This window comes from Anarhichas minor, unplaced genomic scaffold (genome assembly GCF_050575085.1).
Source record: "Anarhichas minor isolate MPS153535 unplaced genomic scaffold, ASM5057508v1 ptg000026l, whole genome shotgun sequence".
Classification (NCBI taxonomy): Eukaryota; Metazoa; Chordata; class Actinopteri; order Perciformes; family Anarhichadidae; genus Anarhichas; species Anarhichas minor.
In genome coordinates, this window is record NW_027466472.1 from 18,744,561 (window position 1) to 18,759,904 (window position 15,344).

Below are 15,344 nucleotides of genomic sequence, written 5' to 3' on the forward strand. Positions count from 1 at the left end.
CACCGCCCCACGCTTGTCAAGCGTATTCGCCAAGATGGTTGTCGGTGCCTTCCCTATCGCCAAGCTCCTCTACCTCGGAGTGAGGCAGATGGGCAAGCCTGTAGCGAACCGAATAAAAGCGGGAGCCCGGAGAAGCGAGTTCTTTAAGACGTACATCTGCCTGCCGCCCGCACAGAGTGAGTAACCGAGCTAACAGCTAGCTATGACCGCTAGATTGCAGTGTCAGACACCCGAGGGCTATGCGAGGAGCCGCTGTAACCAATGAGATTGTACTTGTCGAGAGCGCTTACCCAATCATGTTCATGGGTTTACCTTGTCGACCAATGGCAGCCAGGCAAGGTCGAAGAGGGCGGGTTTTGTGTGTCATTGAACAGGTAGTATGTAGCCTTTCGTTTTTGTCAGCACAGGACAGCAGTCTGAATGACTTCTGTCGCACAATATGAAAAGATGTTTGAGCTGCCACTGCGTTCTGTTGTTTAGGCACATTTGTCAGTTTAGTTTCACTAAACACTGCCAAAAATACTTCCTGTGTATCAGAAAACGTGTCAAAAGCACTGAAAAAAACCTACCTAGCTCGAACTGGTCACCGTTCATTTTCATAACATTTACACTATTCACACAAAATTAAACTACACAAAAATAGGACACGATGGCACATTAAGAAGAGTTTTATTTGAATCTGTCTTGTTACTACCTTTCACCTTTTAACTATATTATAATTTGCCATTTTATACTATACAATATTATGTTGGTGTTACAGATCTTTTGCATCATCAATAACTGTCTCCAATGCTCCTGTGTCCTATTTATTTTTTCTCATATTAGTGGAATATACCTCTTACTATTTATTTACTTTCTCTATTTATCTGTATTGCTGTCACAGCAACCGAATTGCCCCGCTGGAGATCAATACAGCCCTATCCTCTTATCTCATCTTATCTTGTGTTTGTTCGAAGCTGGTGGTGGTTGTTAGGGGCTTGGCCTCAGGTGCAGACCTCAAAATGTTATCTGACTTATTTGAATGAACAGCAACAAACTGCTTCAGAGGTTTAGTGTGCTCTAAGCTCACTACTGAGTCAATTCTATGTGGCAAACTGTCAACACATGCATCTCGTTGCATTCTCGCATGTATTTCAAACTGTTCCCTTTGAGATCATCTGAAGCAAAAATGCAAACGTGAGCAACACCCAAAGGTCCAATTGAAAGTCTAACTGGAACTGTGTATGCTCTCTGTCCTCACAGTTTACCACTGGGTTGAGATGAGAACGAAGATGCGGATCATGGGCTTTCGGGGCTCCACCATCAAGCCACTGAATGAGGATGCGGCTGCAGAGCTGGGTGCGGAGTTACTGGGAGAGGCGATCATCTTCATCATTGGTGGTGGATGTATGGTGCTGGAGTACAGCAGGCAGGCCGCTAACGCTCGCCGCAAAGAAGAGGAGCAGAACGAGACCATCGTAAGCCTACAGACTCAACTAGGAGAACTAGCACTTACCACAGAGACTCTAGATGCTCAGCTGAGAGAGATGAATAGGCTACTGCTGTCCTATCCTGTTCCCACCAAAAAGTGATGAAATAAGCCCCGTGTGTTGGTCTGAGTGTGAAAGAACAAGAGTGCACACCCATAGTACTGCCATGTGTGCAGCTTGATGATGATGACCCCGCTTCACACAGCCCATTGGCTGGAACAGGTGCTTGTATAACAAATCAGTGCGCTGGGGATTTGGGTGCTGTCATTAGCTCATGTTTTGAGCAACCAGTTGTTAAGGGGGAGTGCTATGATATTCATAGTGTATTTCTAAGGTTGATCTTGCATGTTCATAATACATTTGACTGTATATAAGGATTTACAATAAAATGCAATGGCACATTGAAGTTAATATATTTTATAACGGCTTAGTGTGCTTGATTGAGGGCCAAACATGGACAACCATAATAATAAACATCAGGTCACATTATTCTTATGTGTCTGCCCCTACAGTTTCATGGACATGTTATGTCATAATTACACTGTAGATCTCCTTTATGGTTCATGTACATTAAATGTGATGACAACTGTAATAAGGATGGTGTAAAATAAAATTGTAAGCTGTCTGTTAATAGAGTTTTTGGCACTTAACACACATACAATGTACACTGTGCAAAAATATTCTGTTACAAAGGTCCTGACTTGAAAAAAAAGTACTCGATGCAGAAAAATGTCCCATATGACTACTGCTATTATATCAATAGATTATTACTTGCAGTAATGCTAAAGCAGGATTTTACTGTTTTTACTATTTTGTATACGACTGCAACTAATGATTATTTTCATAATAATTCATGATAGATTAATCAGCTGATTATATTCTTCATTAATCGATGAATGGTTTGGTTTGTAAAAATTCGGTAAAAAGTGAGATGTGGCTTCACAATTACCTAGAGCCCAAAGTAACACCATCCCAATATTTGTTTTGTCCAAACCTCAAAATAATAGAAATTAAAAAAGGATGACACTTTCATCAAAATAGTTGCCCATTCATTTTCTATCAATTCATTAATCAACTAATTGTTTCAGCTGCACATAAGTAAAAAAAAAAGCCAAGTAGTTTTCCTACCACTGCCACAGAGTATACATAGTTCTACTTTATTACAAGTACAAGTCATGCATTCAAAATGTAATTGAACTGAAGTAATAGTATTAGCATCAGAATATAGGCCTACTTGAAGTACTAAAAGTAATGGTTAGACAGAATGGTTCATATCTGAATAATGATCATTAAAAGTTTGCACTATAATTATAATGCATTAATGTGCTACTTCCACGTGTAGGCTGAAGTGAAGCGGTAGGTTACTGAAACTACACTACCCAGAGCTCTTAGAATGTAAATATAACGTCACTTCCTATTTTGGACTGTTCCAAGTGCATGAAGAGCAACATACACACAAACTAAGCTAATATGACTGTTTCCCTCACATTCGGCGGTTCAAATATAACTCATTATTATAAACTAACATGCTGTTTATTAGACACAACACATACGCCTCGGTGTTTCAATAGTAGTAGAATAAACCTGTGAATGTGCGCAGGTCTGGTTCACTTCCGGTTGTAGGTTTCGGTCTGGTTTCCGACCCACAGAGGGCAGCAGCGACGCTTTCAATCTTATCACGACTGACCCGCGCAACTCGCGTGAGACGAGGTAGGCCGCAATCTTATTTTTTTCCTTATTCTGCATAATAATCATATTATAAATTAAGCAAACTATGCATTGGCTACAGGACTTGCGTGGAAACCATAGAAACGCTTGCATCTTGCATACTTTCAAAGTTAAAAGTAACCCAATGTTACTTCTTCTGCATCGGTTGTCGGTACGTTAGCAAGCGCTAGGCTAGGCTAGTTACCAACGTTAGCTACGAAGCGACAACTTGGAGCGTATAACAGATATTCTAATGATATGTCCGCCTTTCAAACATCTATATAAGTACGGACAGTATTAAACCGAGGTTACGTGGTATACAGATATTAGTGGAACCAGGTAAAAGATGCAGTATAGCTATAAACTAGCGCTGCTAGCCTAGCTAACCTGCTAATGTGATGTTAGCCTGGTTGACTGGGTCACTCTGGCGCCATCAGTCATCGATTTGAAAGTTGAACACAGTGTTGTAAGCTGCAACGTTACTTTACCATTGTTTTGTATTTTTCTTGTTTTCTAGCAAATACATTAAGACGACCGACATCTGAGACACGATGAGTGTTGACGTGAAGAAACTGAAAGTCAACGAACTTAAAGAGGAGCTCCAGCGCCGCGGCCTGGACACCAAAGGCCTGAAGGCAGAGCTGGTGGAGAGGCTGAAAGCCGCTCAGGAGGCGGACGCTCAGGGGGATCCCTCAGACCAAGGAAAGCAGGATGAATACTGCAAGGACTTCAAAGAAAACGAAGAGGGGGGAGATGGAGAGGATGAACAAGAGCAACAGGGTAAGCCCCATTGATGTTGTGTTTTAAAATATATATTTAGTTCTATCGGTCATTACTTTAATAGTAAATTAAATGATATATATATATATATATATATATATTAGTATCATCCGAATGCAAGGAATATGCCAGGGTGCATTCAGTATGAATATGTGCAGTAGTTACAGTCGGCGGGGCTGGTGTAAGTATAAGTAATGCTAATAGTGAGACATTAATACAGAATGATCAGCAGCAGGTATGATATGGACAGTATAGACAGCTGATTCAATGTGAGCCAGCAGCCTGGAGGCAGAGACATTTCTTGTGCAGATGTTTTATTTAAACTTAAGAATGGTCGGCCATCGCAATATTGTTTTGAAGTCAAGCTTCATTAAATCAACTATGGGGCCTGCATTTTTATGCCTGATTTGGAGTTAAGTCCGATCTGTATACAAACAGTAACTTGCAACAGGGCCATCTTTTAAATCTAAATTTACTAAATTAGTATTGACTAGTGGTGTCACGGATCGATCCGTGATCCGTTCGGATCACCCCTCACGGTTCGGATCACTCGTGAACCGCGGATCAATTGAGTATTTTTAATTTTTTTTAACAGTTTAATCATCATAGTGTGTAATAAAGTCTCACTGCTGCTGTTCCTTTCCAAGTAACAAGTCCCTGAATATCAATGCAGAGTGTCAGTGAACAGGTATAAAGCAGTAGTGTGTTCACGTGAACGGAGCAGGTTAAAAGCATTTAACGGCGAAAGTCATGGCGAGCGGAGGAACTTGAGAAGCCCCCAGCGTCATTTAAGTCGCAAGTTTGGGAGCATTTTATCTTCCCTGTAACTTATAATGACGGGATGAGGGTGGTGGACAAACAGTTACGGTATGTAGGCGTTATTTAAAGAGAAAGACACACGACAACGGCAAAACATCGGGCATTTCCACACGTATGAAGAGCCACCATCCCGTCTGTCAGCGACGGGGGACACTCCGGTGTGGAAAACAAAGGATTTCAAAATCTGGTTAAAGTGCTTGAGCCACGATACGAAATCCACTCACGCACCCACTTCAGTGTGAAGATCGTTCCAGGCCTCTATGAAAAGGAAAATACTGACCGCTCACTTCATCACGGGAGATTCATAGTCCGGTGCTGCAGACACGCCCCCTCTGTGAGAGTCACACAGACACACACCTGAAGTATCAGAGTATCAGAGAGGAAGCTAGGCGGGCCCAATAATAATATCCCAGTCACCACAGAAAGGTCTACCCTCTCCCCAGACAATGGAGATATTCTCATCTTTTTCAAAAAGATGAGAACAGTACACAGTCACAGTAATGGTAAACATTATTGTGTATTTGAATGACATAACCTGACAGGAAGTAAACAAAGACCCAAGTTGTTGCCGAGCAGTTCGGTTCAGTTGAAACAGTGGAAGCTAGCTCACTGGCTGTTTCTTTCTTTCAGTATTGATCAAAGGACGAGGGTATCAACATACCTCATGTTGCACTTAAACTTAACTGAATTTAATATTCTTGAATGTTTTATTTTTATTTATTTATTTATTTCATTTTGTTTCAAATTGGACATCTTCACTATTTTAGTTTTTATGTAAGACTATAGCCCAAAGTTCTTTTCTTTAAGTGTTCTTGAAGTTCTTTAATTAATAAATGGAAAGCAGTTATATTTGTCTCCTCCAATTTTCTTTGTTGATCCGAAAAATGATCCGAACCGAACCGTGAGGTTTGTGATCCGTGCACCCCTAGTATTGACGAAGCTTATTTAACGCATACATTCCATGGGTTCTGACCCCGTCTTTGACAAAAAAGAAGTGCTTACTGATGTTGTGTAGAATTTCCCCTTCGGTGTATTAAAGAGGTCAAAGTGAACCAGCAGATGAGAAATGAAACTTAAAAAAATGATGCAAGTTCTAAGCTGCGTTGAGTTTCTGTTTTTCCGTTCTTACAAGCCTAAAAGTTTCGGATCTCCCCCTTTCAGATGCAGAAGTAGCTGAGGACGATGGTGAAGGTGATATCGATGAAGGTGAGGGCGATATCGATGAAGGTGAGGGCGATATCGATGAAGGCGATATCGATGAAGGTGAGGGCGATATCGATGAAGGCGATAAAGCTGAAGGTGAAGGCGATAATGCTGAAGGTGAAGGCGTTAATGCTGAAGCTGGAGCCGGAGCCGATGGTGTTGGTGAAAATGATGCCCCTCAAGAGGAAGACGAGGGTCGAGATTCGGGTGGTTACTATGAGGACGAGGAGGCGGAAGGTGAGCCTTTTGAGAGTCGTCCAACTTCAGACTCGGGTCACAGCATGCCTGAATTCCCAGCAGATGTCGACACACCGAAATCCAACGTGCCAGAGGAGCAGGCCAGGCCTGTGCCAGAGCCGGTGGAGAAAGAGGAGAACAAACCAGGTGATTTCCAAACGTGTTTCAGCTCGACATGCAATATTACACCGATAGGCCTACTGATACATTTTGTGCAATGTTGTAAAGTCACTTAGATTTTCAATTATTTTATAAAATGTCACCTTGATTTCATGGTTATCTCATGAAGTGTTCACCGCCAGAGCAGTGAGGATATAAATACAGTTGAGAGAGATGAACTGTGCAGTCACAGCAAAGTTTTACTAGTATTTAACAGTGACTCGGATCAATTCATCGGTGTAACAATGACTCGGCGGTTAGTATTGTCACCTATATTTTGATTGGTATTTACTTTACTCTGTGGCTGCCTGCTTCCTCTAAAGTGCGATGATGGTGTTTTCGTTCAGCGTGTGTGTTTTAAAATGGTGTCAGCCGGAAAGGAGACGAGGACAGGGCTCTTAACAACTTGATATGGAATGTGTATGGTGATGGCTCTGAATATCCCAATTTATTAGGTAAAGTTGCAGGTAAATCTAAAGGATTGCAGTAGCATTGTGATTAATAGTTTTGGTGGTTTATAATATCACATTTTTGGTGACGCTGTCAGTGAGGTCTTCATTCAACCACAGTTGGCTGTGGTGTTTATGTTTTGTCCAGCCTAAGTTACAGGCAGGAGGGGACAGAATAACAGAAACATGCTTTGAAACTACCTTGATATTGATACTGCAACAGTATTGTAGGGTTGACTTTAAGTGCTTTCACTAAATATTTACACAATGGGGTTTTTTGGCTAAATGACAAAGTGGTTAAAGGCTAGAACAAGCTGGTAAGTTCACACATTTACATCACTTTTCTTTAGTGTATCCTTTAAAACCATTACAAGACGACACTAATGCCATATTGCGACATCCAAAATCCCGATATTTATATATATTATCAATATATGGCCCAGCCCGAGCTCACTGTCATTTCTCATTTTAGAAATCAAAGTGGAGGTCAAAATGGAAGAGGAGCCTGCAGCCGATGAAGACACCCAGCAGGATAATCAGGGGACAGAACATCAGGACGGCCAGGACAGCGAACATCAGGCCGAGCAAATCAAAGTGGAAGCTGATAGAAGTGGACACTCCGGCCGCAAGAGACCGTATGAGGAGAGCAGGGGCTATGGCTACTATGAGCACCGCGAGGAGAAGAGGTATGCACATCCTAGAAGTGTTTTATTTTCCGCTTGGCTTCTAGTAGGTAGTACAATACGGCACAACAGGAGAATGAGGGAAATATTATGTCACAGGCTGGTCTGGTTTGTATGAATTTTGTCAATGAATGTGGCTGTAAAGGCTGTTAACTTCATGCTCTACAGATCCCGCACACCACAGCCCCCGGCTGAAGACGAGGAGGAGAACATAGATGACACCCTTGTTACCATCGATACGTGTAAGTGAGAGGATAAGCCAGGGAACGATGACTTGTGAAAAGTGTAGCCACAGCTTGAATGTGTGTTATCTGCTTACCTCATACAGTAGCCAGCTTAGATTGTGTCCTTGCATGTCTGTATCATGTTTTTTATTTAATATCCCGGACCTGACAGATTCGACAGACGCATTTAAAACTCTCTTTCCTTTCAGACAACTGTGATCTGCATTTCAAAGTGTCCCGAGATCGCTACAGCGGTTATCCTCTGACCATCGAAGGCTTTGCCTACCTGTGGGCTGGAGCCCGAGCCACACACGGGGTCACGCAGGGCCGCGTGTTTTATGAGATGAAGGTAATGAGTAGAAAGTATCTTTCTCTGATGTCAGGGTGGTTTTAAAGCTAGACAGACGTGTGCTTCATACAACCAATACGAGGATGGTGCTGCGTGTTCTGACAGAGCGAGATGTTTCCTTTGGTGAAACATTGAGCTGCTGTAAATACATTTTGTTTATTGTGTCCACATTTGACCCAATTGTCCCTGATGCATGAGACGGGCTCCGTGTATTTATTATTTTGTGTGGATTACCGGTTCTTTTGTTTATCATATTAACAGAGAGTATCTTTTTACATTTAAGTACTACGTTACATTTAAGCACCCAATATTCATGTTTTACTTAGTTCTTGAAAACTTACACTGTGTGGGAAATTAAACTCCCACATTGCCGAACCTGAACTCAGTCTGGTTATTTTAGGAGATTTTACGACCAATACTTGTTGGATGACTTCCCTTGTGATGCCTTGTTGCTTGTTTTTCACCTGGTTTGTCCCCTCGCTCTTCAGATCAATGAGGAGATTCCTGTAAAGCACCTTCCCAGCAGTGAGCCGGACCCCCATGTAGTCAGAATTGGATGGTCTCTCAACCACTGCAGCACTCAGCTTGGTGAGAGGAGCAGTCACCCAAACAATGGAGATGATGTTTAACATGACGGAAACAAAAGAGAGCTGTGGCTTAAAGTAGTAACGCTGCATTTGACCCCATCTGGTTTTAGGTGAGGAGCCCTTTTCCTTTGGATATGGAGGAACAGGAAAGAAATCCGCAGACTGCAAGTTTGCAGACTTTGGGGAGAAGTTTGGTGAAAACGACGTCATCGGCTGTTACATTGTAAGTAATGGCATCCGTGATCCAATCACTTTATCTTCTAATAGCACCGTGTCATGATATTTTTGATTTATCATCCTTAATACAACAAAACAATTTCCTAAAAGGCTTTCCTATTATTAATATTTTGCTGTAGGACTTTGACAGTGGCGATGAGGTGGAGATGGGCTATTCCAAGAATGGAGTATCACTGGGCGTGGCTTTCCAGACAACCAAGGAGGCGCTGGCGGGCCGCGCCCTGTTCCCCCACGTCCTGGTGAAGAATTGTGCTGTTGAGTTCAACTTCGGCCAGAGGCCGCAGCCGTACTTCACCCCACCAGAGGGATACACCTACATCCACAATCTTGGCATGGAGGACAAGATCAGAGGCACCAAGGGACCCGCCATCAAATCTGAATGCGAGGTAGGGCAGCGCTGACAGCGTATGTAATATACTATGATGTATAATGTTGACACTGATCAGCAGAAAATACATTTTCGTTCAGATAGTTTTTTGTTGATTTTAAAAGGAACAGGTCTTGTGGACGAGAATTAACTTGTTTTTCTTCTTAACTTGTTTCAGATCTTGATGATGGTCGGCCTGCCTGCCTGTGGAAAGACTACCTGGGCCATAAAGTATGCGGAGAGCAACCCTGAGAAGAAGTACAACATCCTGGGCACAAACGCCATCATGGACAAGATGAAGGTGAACTAAACAGTCACGCTAGGCTTCAGCCTGTTGGTGATCGCTTTTTATACCAACGGTCGATCAACGATATAACCAATATTAAAGCAATTTGAACTATGCACTTACTGTGCATCTAGAGATGTTTCTGGTGGAGTTCAATACATTATGTTACGTTGACACTTAGACTGAGTCTTCCATGTTGTGGCGTAACTCCCCCCACCAATCTGGAGGAACCACTATTACATCATATAGAAATTAAAAACGATCTGCCAACCCTAAACCACCCGTTGTTACGATCCATCTCGTCTTATTTGTTGCCCCAGGTCATGGGTCTCCGTCGCCAGAAGAACTACTCGGGCCGCTGGGACGTCCTGATCCAGCAGGCCACCCAGTGTCTGAACCGGCTGATCGAGATCGCTGCCCGCAAGAGACGCAACTACATCCTAGACCAGGTACTGCCCACCCACACTCTGCTCTGATACTCGCCACAGTCAGTCAATGTGCCCTGATGATCACTCTCTCTAATGGACTATCTATTTATCTTTCAGGGGGGCTCTGTGTATTATAGAGTAGAAGAAGCATTGATCACCCTCTTGTTTCTTGCTTGTCATGTACTGTAAAAGCAAATGATTAATGGCTCTCATAAGTGACAGAGTATTTCATGTTTTCATCCCTCAGTATATTTGCACTTGCTATTTCTTGTCATGATACAGTATTGTTTTGTCTTGTGAATTTCAACAATGTACAAGTAAACCATGACTATGTAAAGATGTTGAGAAACAAGTAAGCTCTGACTGGTGAGTAAGAAAAACACCTTCCGTTGCTAATTTCATAAGACAGAGTTGATAGCTTTTTTAAAAGCTATTTTTAAGTGAGATACTTGGAACTTTTGAGTGTGTTTATTAATGAATTGACCCTGAAGGTAAGTAATGACTAACAGTTTTTAGACTTTTAGATCCTTTGGTTCAGCAAATGTATAAAAAGGTAGGTGGGTCTGATGGCGGACAGTCTTTTCCGTGGAAACTGTGAGTATGAGCAGGTAGGTTATATATATATATATATATATATCTGTCTGTTGTCTTGTCCGGGACTAGAGTCCGTATGAAGACCAGGTGAGTCCAGGTGAGTGCGGGGGACCCGGCAGAATAGCAAGTCGGTTATTATGACGCACGCTCTCGTGAGTTCACTTCAGAAAGGGATCGTTGTAACATGTATGTGGTGGATTTGTAGATATTGTTTATGGATTTGATAGGGAATGAATGAGAGTAGTAGGATTTGGCGCTAAAAAAATCCTTTTAGCTTATTATCACCATGTTGTTTCGATATAAACATTAGTCGTGACGTTACTTTAGAATTGTTTTTACTGAGATACTAAATGCATAATGTGTTATTATCTGTTGGTCGTTGTAGAAGTCGTTGGTTGCTGTTAAGTGAACAGGGATGAGTGATGAAGCATGTTCACCTGCTGAGCTTCTATTTGAATAACACGACACAGTATGACGCTAACTTTATTCTTATCGGTTTGTACTGAAGATGTGAGTCTCACCGGTAAATTAGCCTAATTATAGGTTTGTTATTAACGTCCTGTTCAGAATTGCAGCCAGTTGCATATTTAACACAGCTGAGGATTCGTTAAGAGTAGTTTCGATTCCACGTCTGGATTTCTTAAAGCAAAGCGTTGACCTTCCACACATGTGTCGGTGAATATGAATCGTTTTTACAATACGCTGCACCAGAGACAGTTTGAAGTTTGACTGATGTCAGTAGTGATGGAACGAAATCTGTTTTTTGGCATAGATTGCATTTTATGCAACCCCCATGATGCCATGGTAAAGGCTGATACTGGGGTAGCTAATTTATGCATTACATGGCAAGATATGGAATATTTCTCAGCATGTAAACATTAAAAATCCTACTATCTTGTTATTTACGGCAGCCTACATTTGGTGTAATTTTGCTTTCACCGTATTTTTTGTCTTTATTTAATAATATGCCGTGGATTTGAACCAGTATTCTCGTTCTCAAGCTGAATTAATAAGCAGAATCAGTATTGACTTCATGAAAGCGGTAATACAGCCGGGCAGCACGCGCTTCGTCATCCTAACTCTGCAGGTCTTGGCATTGACGATGGTCTAGATTATAAAAACGGAGGAGAAAATGCTCAACACATCCTACATCAGCGGTCGCTCACGATAGAATGGGGTTACAAGCTGAGTCAGCACAACAGCTACTTAAATATCAACGGCCTATTGTTATTAATGGTCTGAAACTCGTATGTCTATGTTGTTAAGTAACTACGGGAATGTTCAGTGAAGTCAGGTTAAATATGTGCGGGGTCCCCTTTTGTGTCGATAACTAACCTCCGTCAGCAGCCACTGGACGCCCGGATGTGCAGACTGTGAGGTGAGTCTGTGGAGTGACGAGAGGCCATTAGAACTTGAGTAAAAGCGTAGACTTGACATCCAAGCCAAATCTCTCTCACTTCATTATTGCAGGGTTCCAGCTTCCTTCCAGTGGAAAGCCATAACAAGTAAACAATAACAAACAAGCTTCTACTTCTTTCTTGTCACCATTGCTAGACAAATGTATATGGATCAGCAAGGAGACGAAAAATGCGTCCTTTTGAAGGTTTTCAACGCAAGGCTATTGTAATTTGTCCCACGGACGAGGATTTAAAAGAACGAACATTAAAGCAAACCAATGAGCAGGGGAAGGATGTGCCCGATCATGCTGTTTTAGAAATGAAAGGTAGGAACGCTGTGGAAACAACAAACAAAACACCAGATCTACTTTTTACTTTTCTATGTGTTGTCTCTAAAATCAAACTTGGAAGATGCCCCCTCCCCCCCCCCCCCCCCCCTTTCCCCCATCATATTCTTTGGTCAGATATCAGACCTGGACATTTTATTTTTAAAGTCCACATGAATTTGATTCTTCCTTATTTCTGCCCTCTATCTGCCACTCGCCATACAGCTTAATTCTAATGCACTGCAAACTGAGACGTGGGCCTCGTCGAGGTCAATGTAACAGTAGAGCTAATATTGCACAATTTGTTTCCCCGAAAATGATGTTTCCAAATAGCAAAACTTACAAGCAGTCACATGCTGAAGTTGTCGGAAGTTAATTTGTAACAGCATTACATCAGCTGTCCTTGGTTTGCAGTGCTGTTTCCTCTTCTCACCAACCTTCCAGTTGTCCCTTTTTGTCCCTCTCCCCACCTCTACTGAACTCCTCCCTCTCCTTTGTCTGCTTCAGCAAATGTTTCCTCCATGTTCCCCTGGAGGTGGCGTTTGTTCCCTTTTTACCCTGCCATCAGCTTTCATCTATCTGAACTTAGTGTCTCTTATGATTTCCACTGCCTCTGTATGGTTGTAATTATTTTTTTCATTTTGTCTTCTGGTGGTGTGGCTGCTCTGGTCCTCACTACAACCCCCTCCCCCTCTTTCTCTTTCTCTCTCTCTGCCTCTCCATCCCTCTCTCGCTGGATGGGCTGTCTCTCTCTCCTCCTGTGGTCACCTCTGTCACTCTCCAAGCCAACTTTACTCTCCCTGAGGCTTGCGACTTCCTGGAGGCGGTGACGTTCGCCGAGCTGCAGCTCGACGAGGCCGAAAGTCTGCTGAAGCAGTACAATGAGGAGGGCCGCAAGGCCGGCCCGCCCCCTGAGAAACGCTTCGACAACAGGCAGGGCGGGTTCCGTGGCCGCGGCGGCAGTGGTGGTGGTGGCGGCGGAGGCGGTGGTAGCTTCCAGCGGTACGACAACCGCGATGGAGCACGCGGTGGCTACCAGAACCGCAGTGCCGACGGAGGCAGCGGATACAGAGGAGGTGAGCTGAGCGGTCAGCATACCTCATACATATTTATTGTAATCGTGTAAATCCATAGCTTCTGTTAGTTCTGTGATCTGAATGTAATGATGCATAAGACCCAAAACTAGGGCTGGTATATAGTTTACAGTAAAGTTACGTATATCTCTATTGTAACCCAACATTTCTGTTTATTTAGCAGGCTACAATCGTGGCAGCTATAACCAGAACCGCTGGGGCGGCAGCAGCAGCAGCAGCAGCAGCTACCGCGAAGGAGGCTCTGATGCACGCGGGAGTTATAACCGCAGCCAGCCGTCAGGAGGAAGCTACAACCGCCCGGCCTCCTACAACAAGGGAGCCTACAGCCAGGTAATTAACTATTTTAATGTATGAAATTGGAGAAAATGTAGACTAAATGTAATAGTGAATGAATGTAATCTTCTGATCTACTTGCTTCACCTCCAGAGCTACAGTCAAGGGTACAACCCGAGCAGCTACAACCAGAGTTACTACGGCAGCTACAGTCAGTACCCGGGATACAGCCAGAGCTACAGCCAGACACCTACCACTGCACAGACGTACAACCACCACCAGCAACAGCCGCAGCAGGCGCAGCAGCAGGCGCCACAGCAGCAGCCTCAGCAGCAGCAGCAGCAGCAGCAGCAACAGAGCTACAACCAGCAATATCAGCAGGTAGTGAAGGCCTCTCACACTCATTTGGGGGAGTTGGGGAGCCGTCAGTGGGCCTGTCAGCTCTAGGCTACATTGCTAGAACCCCAGTTGGCTTGATAACCCTGTTTACACCGACTACTTTTACATGCTTAAAAGATTCTGTTTTATGCCCCAATTGTGGAAAACTCCACATTCCTTCTGAGCTATTAACATGGCTCATAAAAATGAATATTCCACTAATATTCCTGTTAATATGCATGTGCTGTATATACTCTGATTAACGTAAAATGCTGTCGTGTTTGAATTCCAAGTCTTCCGTAATGTTTACAGAAATGGAAATAAATGCGAACTTGCCCTCACCGCTGCGCTTGCTTTCTGTTTCTCCCTCCAGTACGCTCAGCAGTGGCAGCAGTACTACCAGAACCAGAACCAGTGGAACCAGTATTACAGCCAGTACGGCGGCTACCCTGGACAGGGCAGCCAAGGCTCATCTGGTTCTCAGTAGCTCCGGTCTGCATCTGTACCTGCGTCCACCTGTGTCCTAAACTGACCTCTGCAGCGAATCCAATTTTTGTACAGTCTCACATTAAATCTCCAACCATAACCGTCTCTGTCTGGGTTAACACAGCAGCCTTCATTCCTCACCAATCAATGTACGCACAAACTGTCACCAGTTTGTAGTTTCTTTTCTTTTTTTACTGAATGAAGTCTTACTCTACGCAGTGACCGTGAGGTGGTAGATGATAGGTATCAGAACATCTAATGAATGTTATCTATTATGCATTTAATGTGGGCTCCACATTTCCTACAGATTAAAGAGGTTATTGTATATTTCTAGGATGCGATAGTGTGAAAACGTGACGGGGCAGAAAAAATTCAGCAAGGCCTAAATAAATTAGCTTGTTTTGAGAAGCTTAACAGAGAACAAAATGCATGCTTTTTACCTTCCCCACCCTACTATGTCTTTGCTCTTTATTTTTCAGTTTCCGAGTGAGCACATTTTATTTACTCCCAATAGACTTCAAACATTATGGAAGATTTTTTTTTATAGGTGTTGATACTGTAGTATTTAAGCGTTTAATTCCGTCTTTGAATATTTTGCCACTGAGTAGATGTATGTGCAGTTTTTTTTTTTTATCCCTTTGTGATTGCTGTTCATTGAGTCATGTAGTTAAATCCTGTTGTCGAACTCGTTTTTTTTTCTACCTGAAAATGAAAATCAGATAATGACCCGTTACCCGAGCTGTCTTCTTGTCTTTATACAATAAATGCAATTGTATACGCCTGGAGATGTTAATGTCTTGTTTTTTTTTTGC

The 15,344-nt window shown here is 42.9% G+C and overlaps 2 protein-coding genes across 4 annotated transcripts; both read left to right on the plus strand.

Annotated features, from left to right (window-relative positions):
• Positions 1-2,094, plus strand: opa3 (outer mitochondrial membrane lipid metabolism regulator OPA3). Its single transcript, XM_076100803.1, has 2 exons — positions 1-176; positions 1,243-2,094. The coding sequence occupies exons 1-2, from the start codon at positions 35-37 to the stop codon at positions 1,569-1,571; spliced, it is 471 nt and encodes a 156-aa protein (XP_075956918.1). The 5' UTR covers positions 1-34; the 3' UTR covers positions 1,572-2,094.
• A 972-nt stretch (positions 2,095-3,066) lies between these two features.
• On the plus strand, positions 3,067-15,317 carry hnrnpul1 (heterogeneous nuclear ribonucleoprotein U-like 1). 3 transcript variants are annotated; one of them, XM_076100797.1, is made up of 16 exons: positions 3,067-3,179; positions 3,694-3,956; positions 5,937-6,362; positions 7,296-7,509; positions 7,675-7,748; positions 7,940-8,079; positions 8,568-8,667; positions 8,777-8,889; positions 9,023-9,289; positions 9,449-9,571; positions 9,877-10,005; positions 12,133-12,301; positions 13,087-13,389; positions 13,559-13,725; positions 13,822-14,049; positions 14,420-15,317. In XM_076100797.1, exons 2-16 carry the CDS (start codon positions 3,728-3,730, stop codon positions 14,531-14,533), a joined length of 2,796 nt encoding a protein of 931 aa, XP_075956912.1. In that variant the 5' UTR covers positions 3,067-3,179; positions 3,694-3,727; the 3' UTR covers positions 14,534-15,317. The 3 variants fall into 3 exon arrangements, with proteins under 3 accessions (XP_075956912.1, XP_075956913.1, XP_075956914.1); XM_076100798.1 differs by having other exon boundaries at positions 13,087-13,377; positions 13,556-13,725; XM_076100799.1 differs by having other exon boundaries at positions 13,087-13,377.
• Positions 15,318-15,344: the final 27 nt, after the last annotated feature.

Bases quoted from the DNA above. Each gene is read 5' to 3' on its own strand.
- opa3 (XM_076100803.1), top strand. From the start codon at position 35: ATGGTTGTCGGTGCCTTCCCTATCGCCAAGCTCCTCTACCTCGGAGTG. The intron at 177-1,242 runs GTGAGTAACCGA...CTGTCCTCACAG, and splicing joins CTGCCTGCCGCCCGCACAGA to TTTACCACTGGGTTGAGATG.
- hnrnpul1 (XM_076100797.1), top strand. From the start codon at position 3,728: ATGAGTGTTGACGTGAAGAAACTGAAAGTCAACGAACTTAAAGAGGAG. The intron at 7,510-7,674 runs GTATGCACATCC...CATGCTCTACAG, and splicing joins GAGCACCGCGAGGAGAAGAG to ATCCCGCACACCACAGCCCC. The intron at 10,006-12,132 runs GTACTGCCCACC...CACCATTGCTAG, and splicing joins GCAACTACATCCTAGACCAG to ACAAATGTATATGGATCAGC.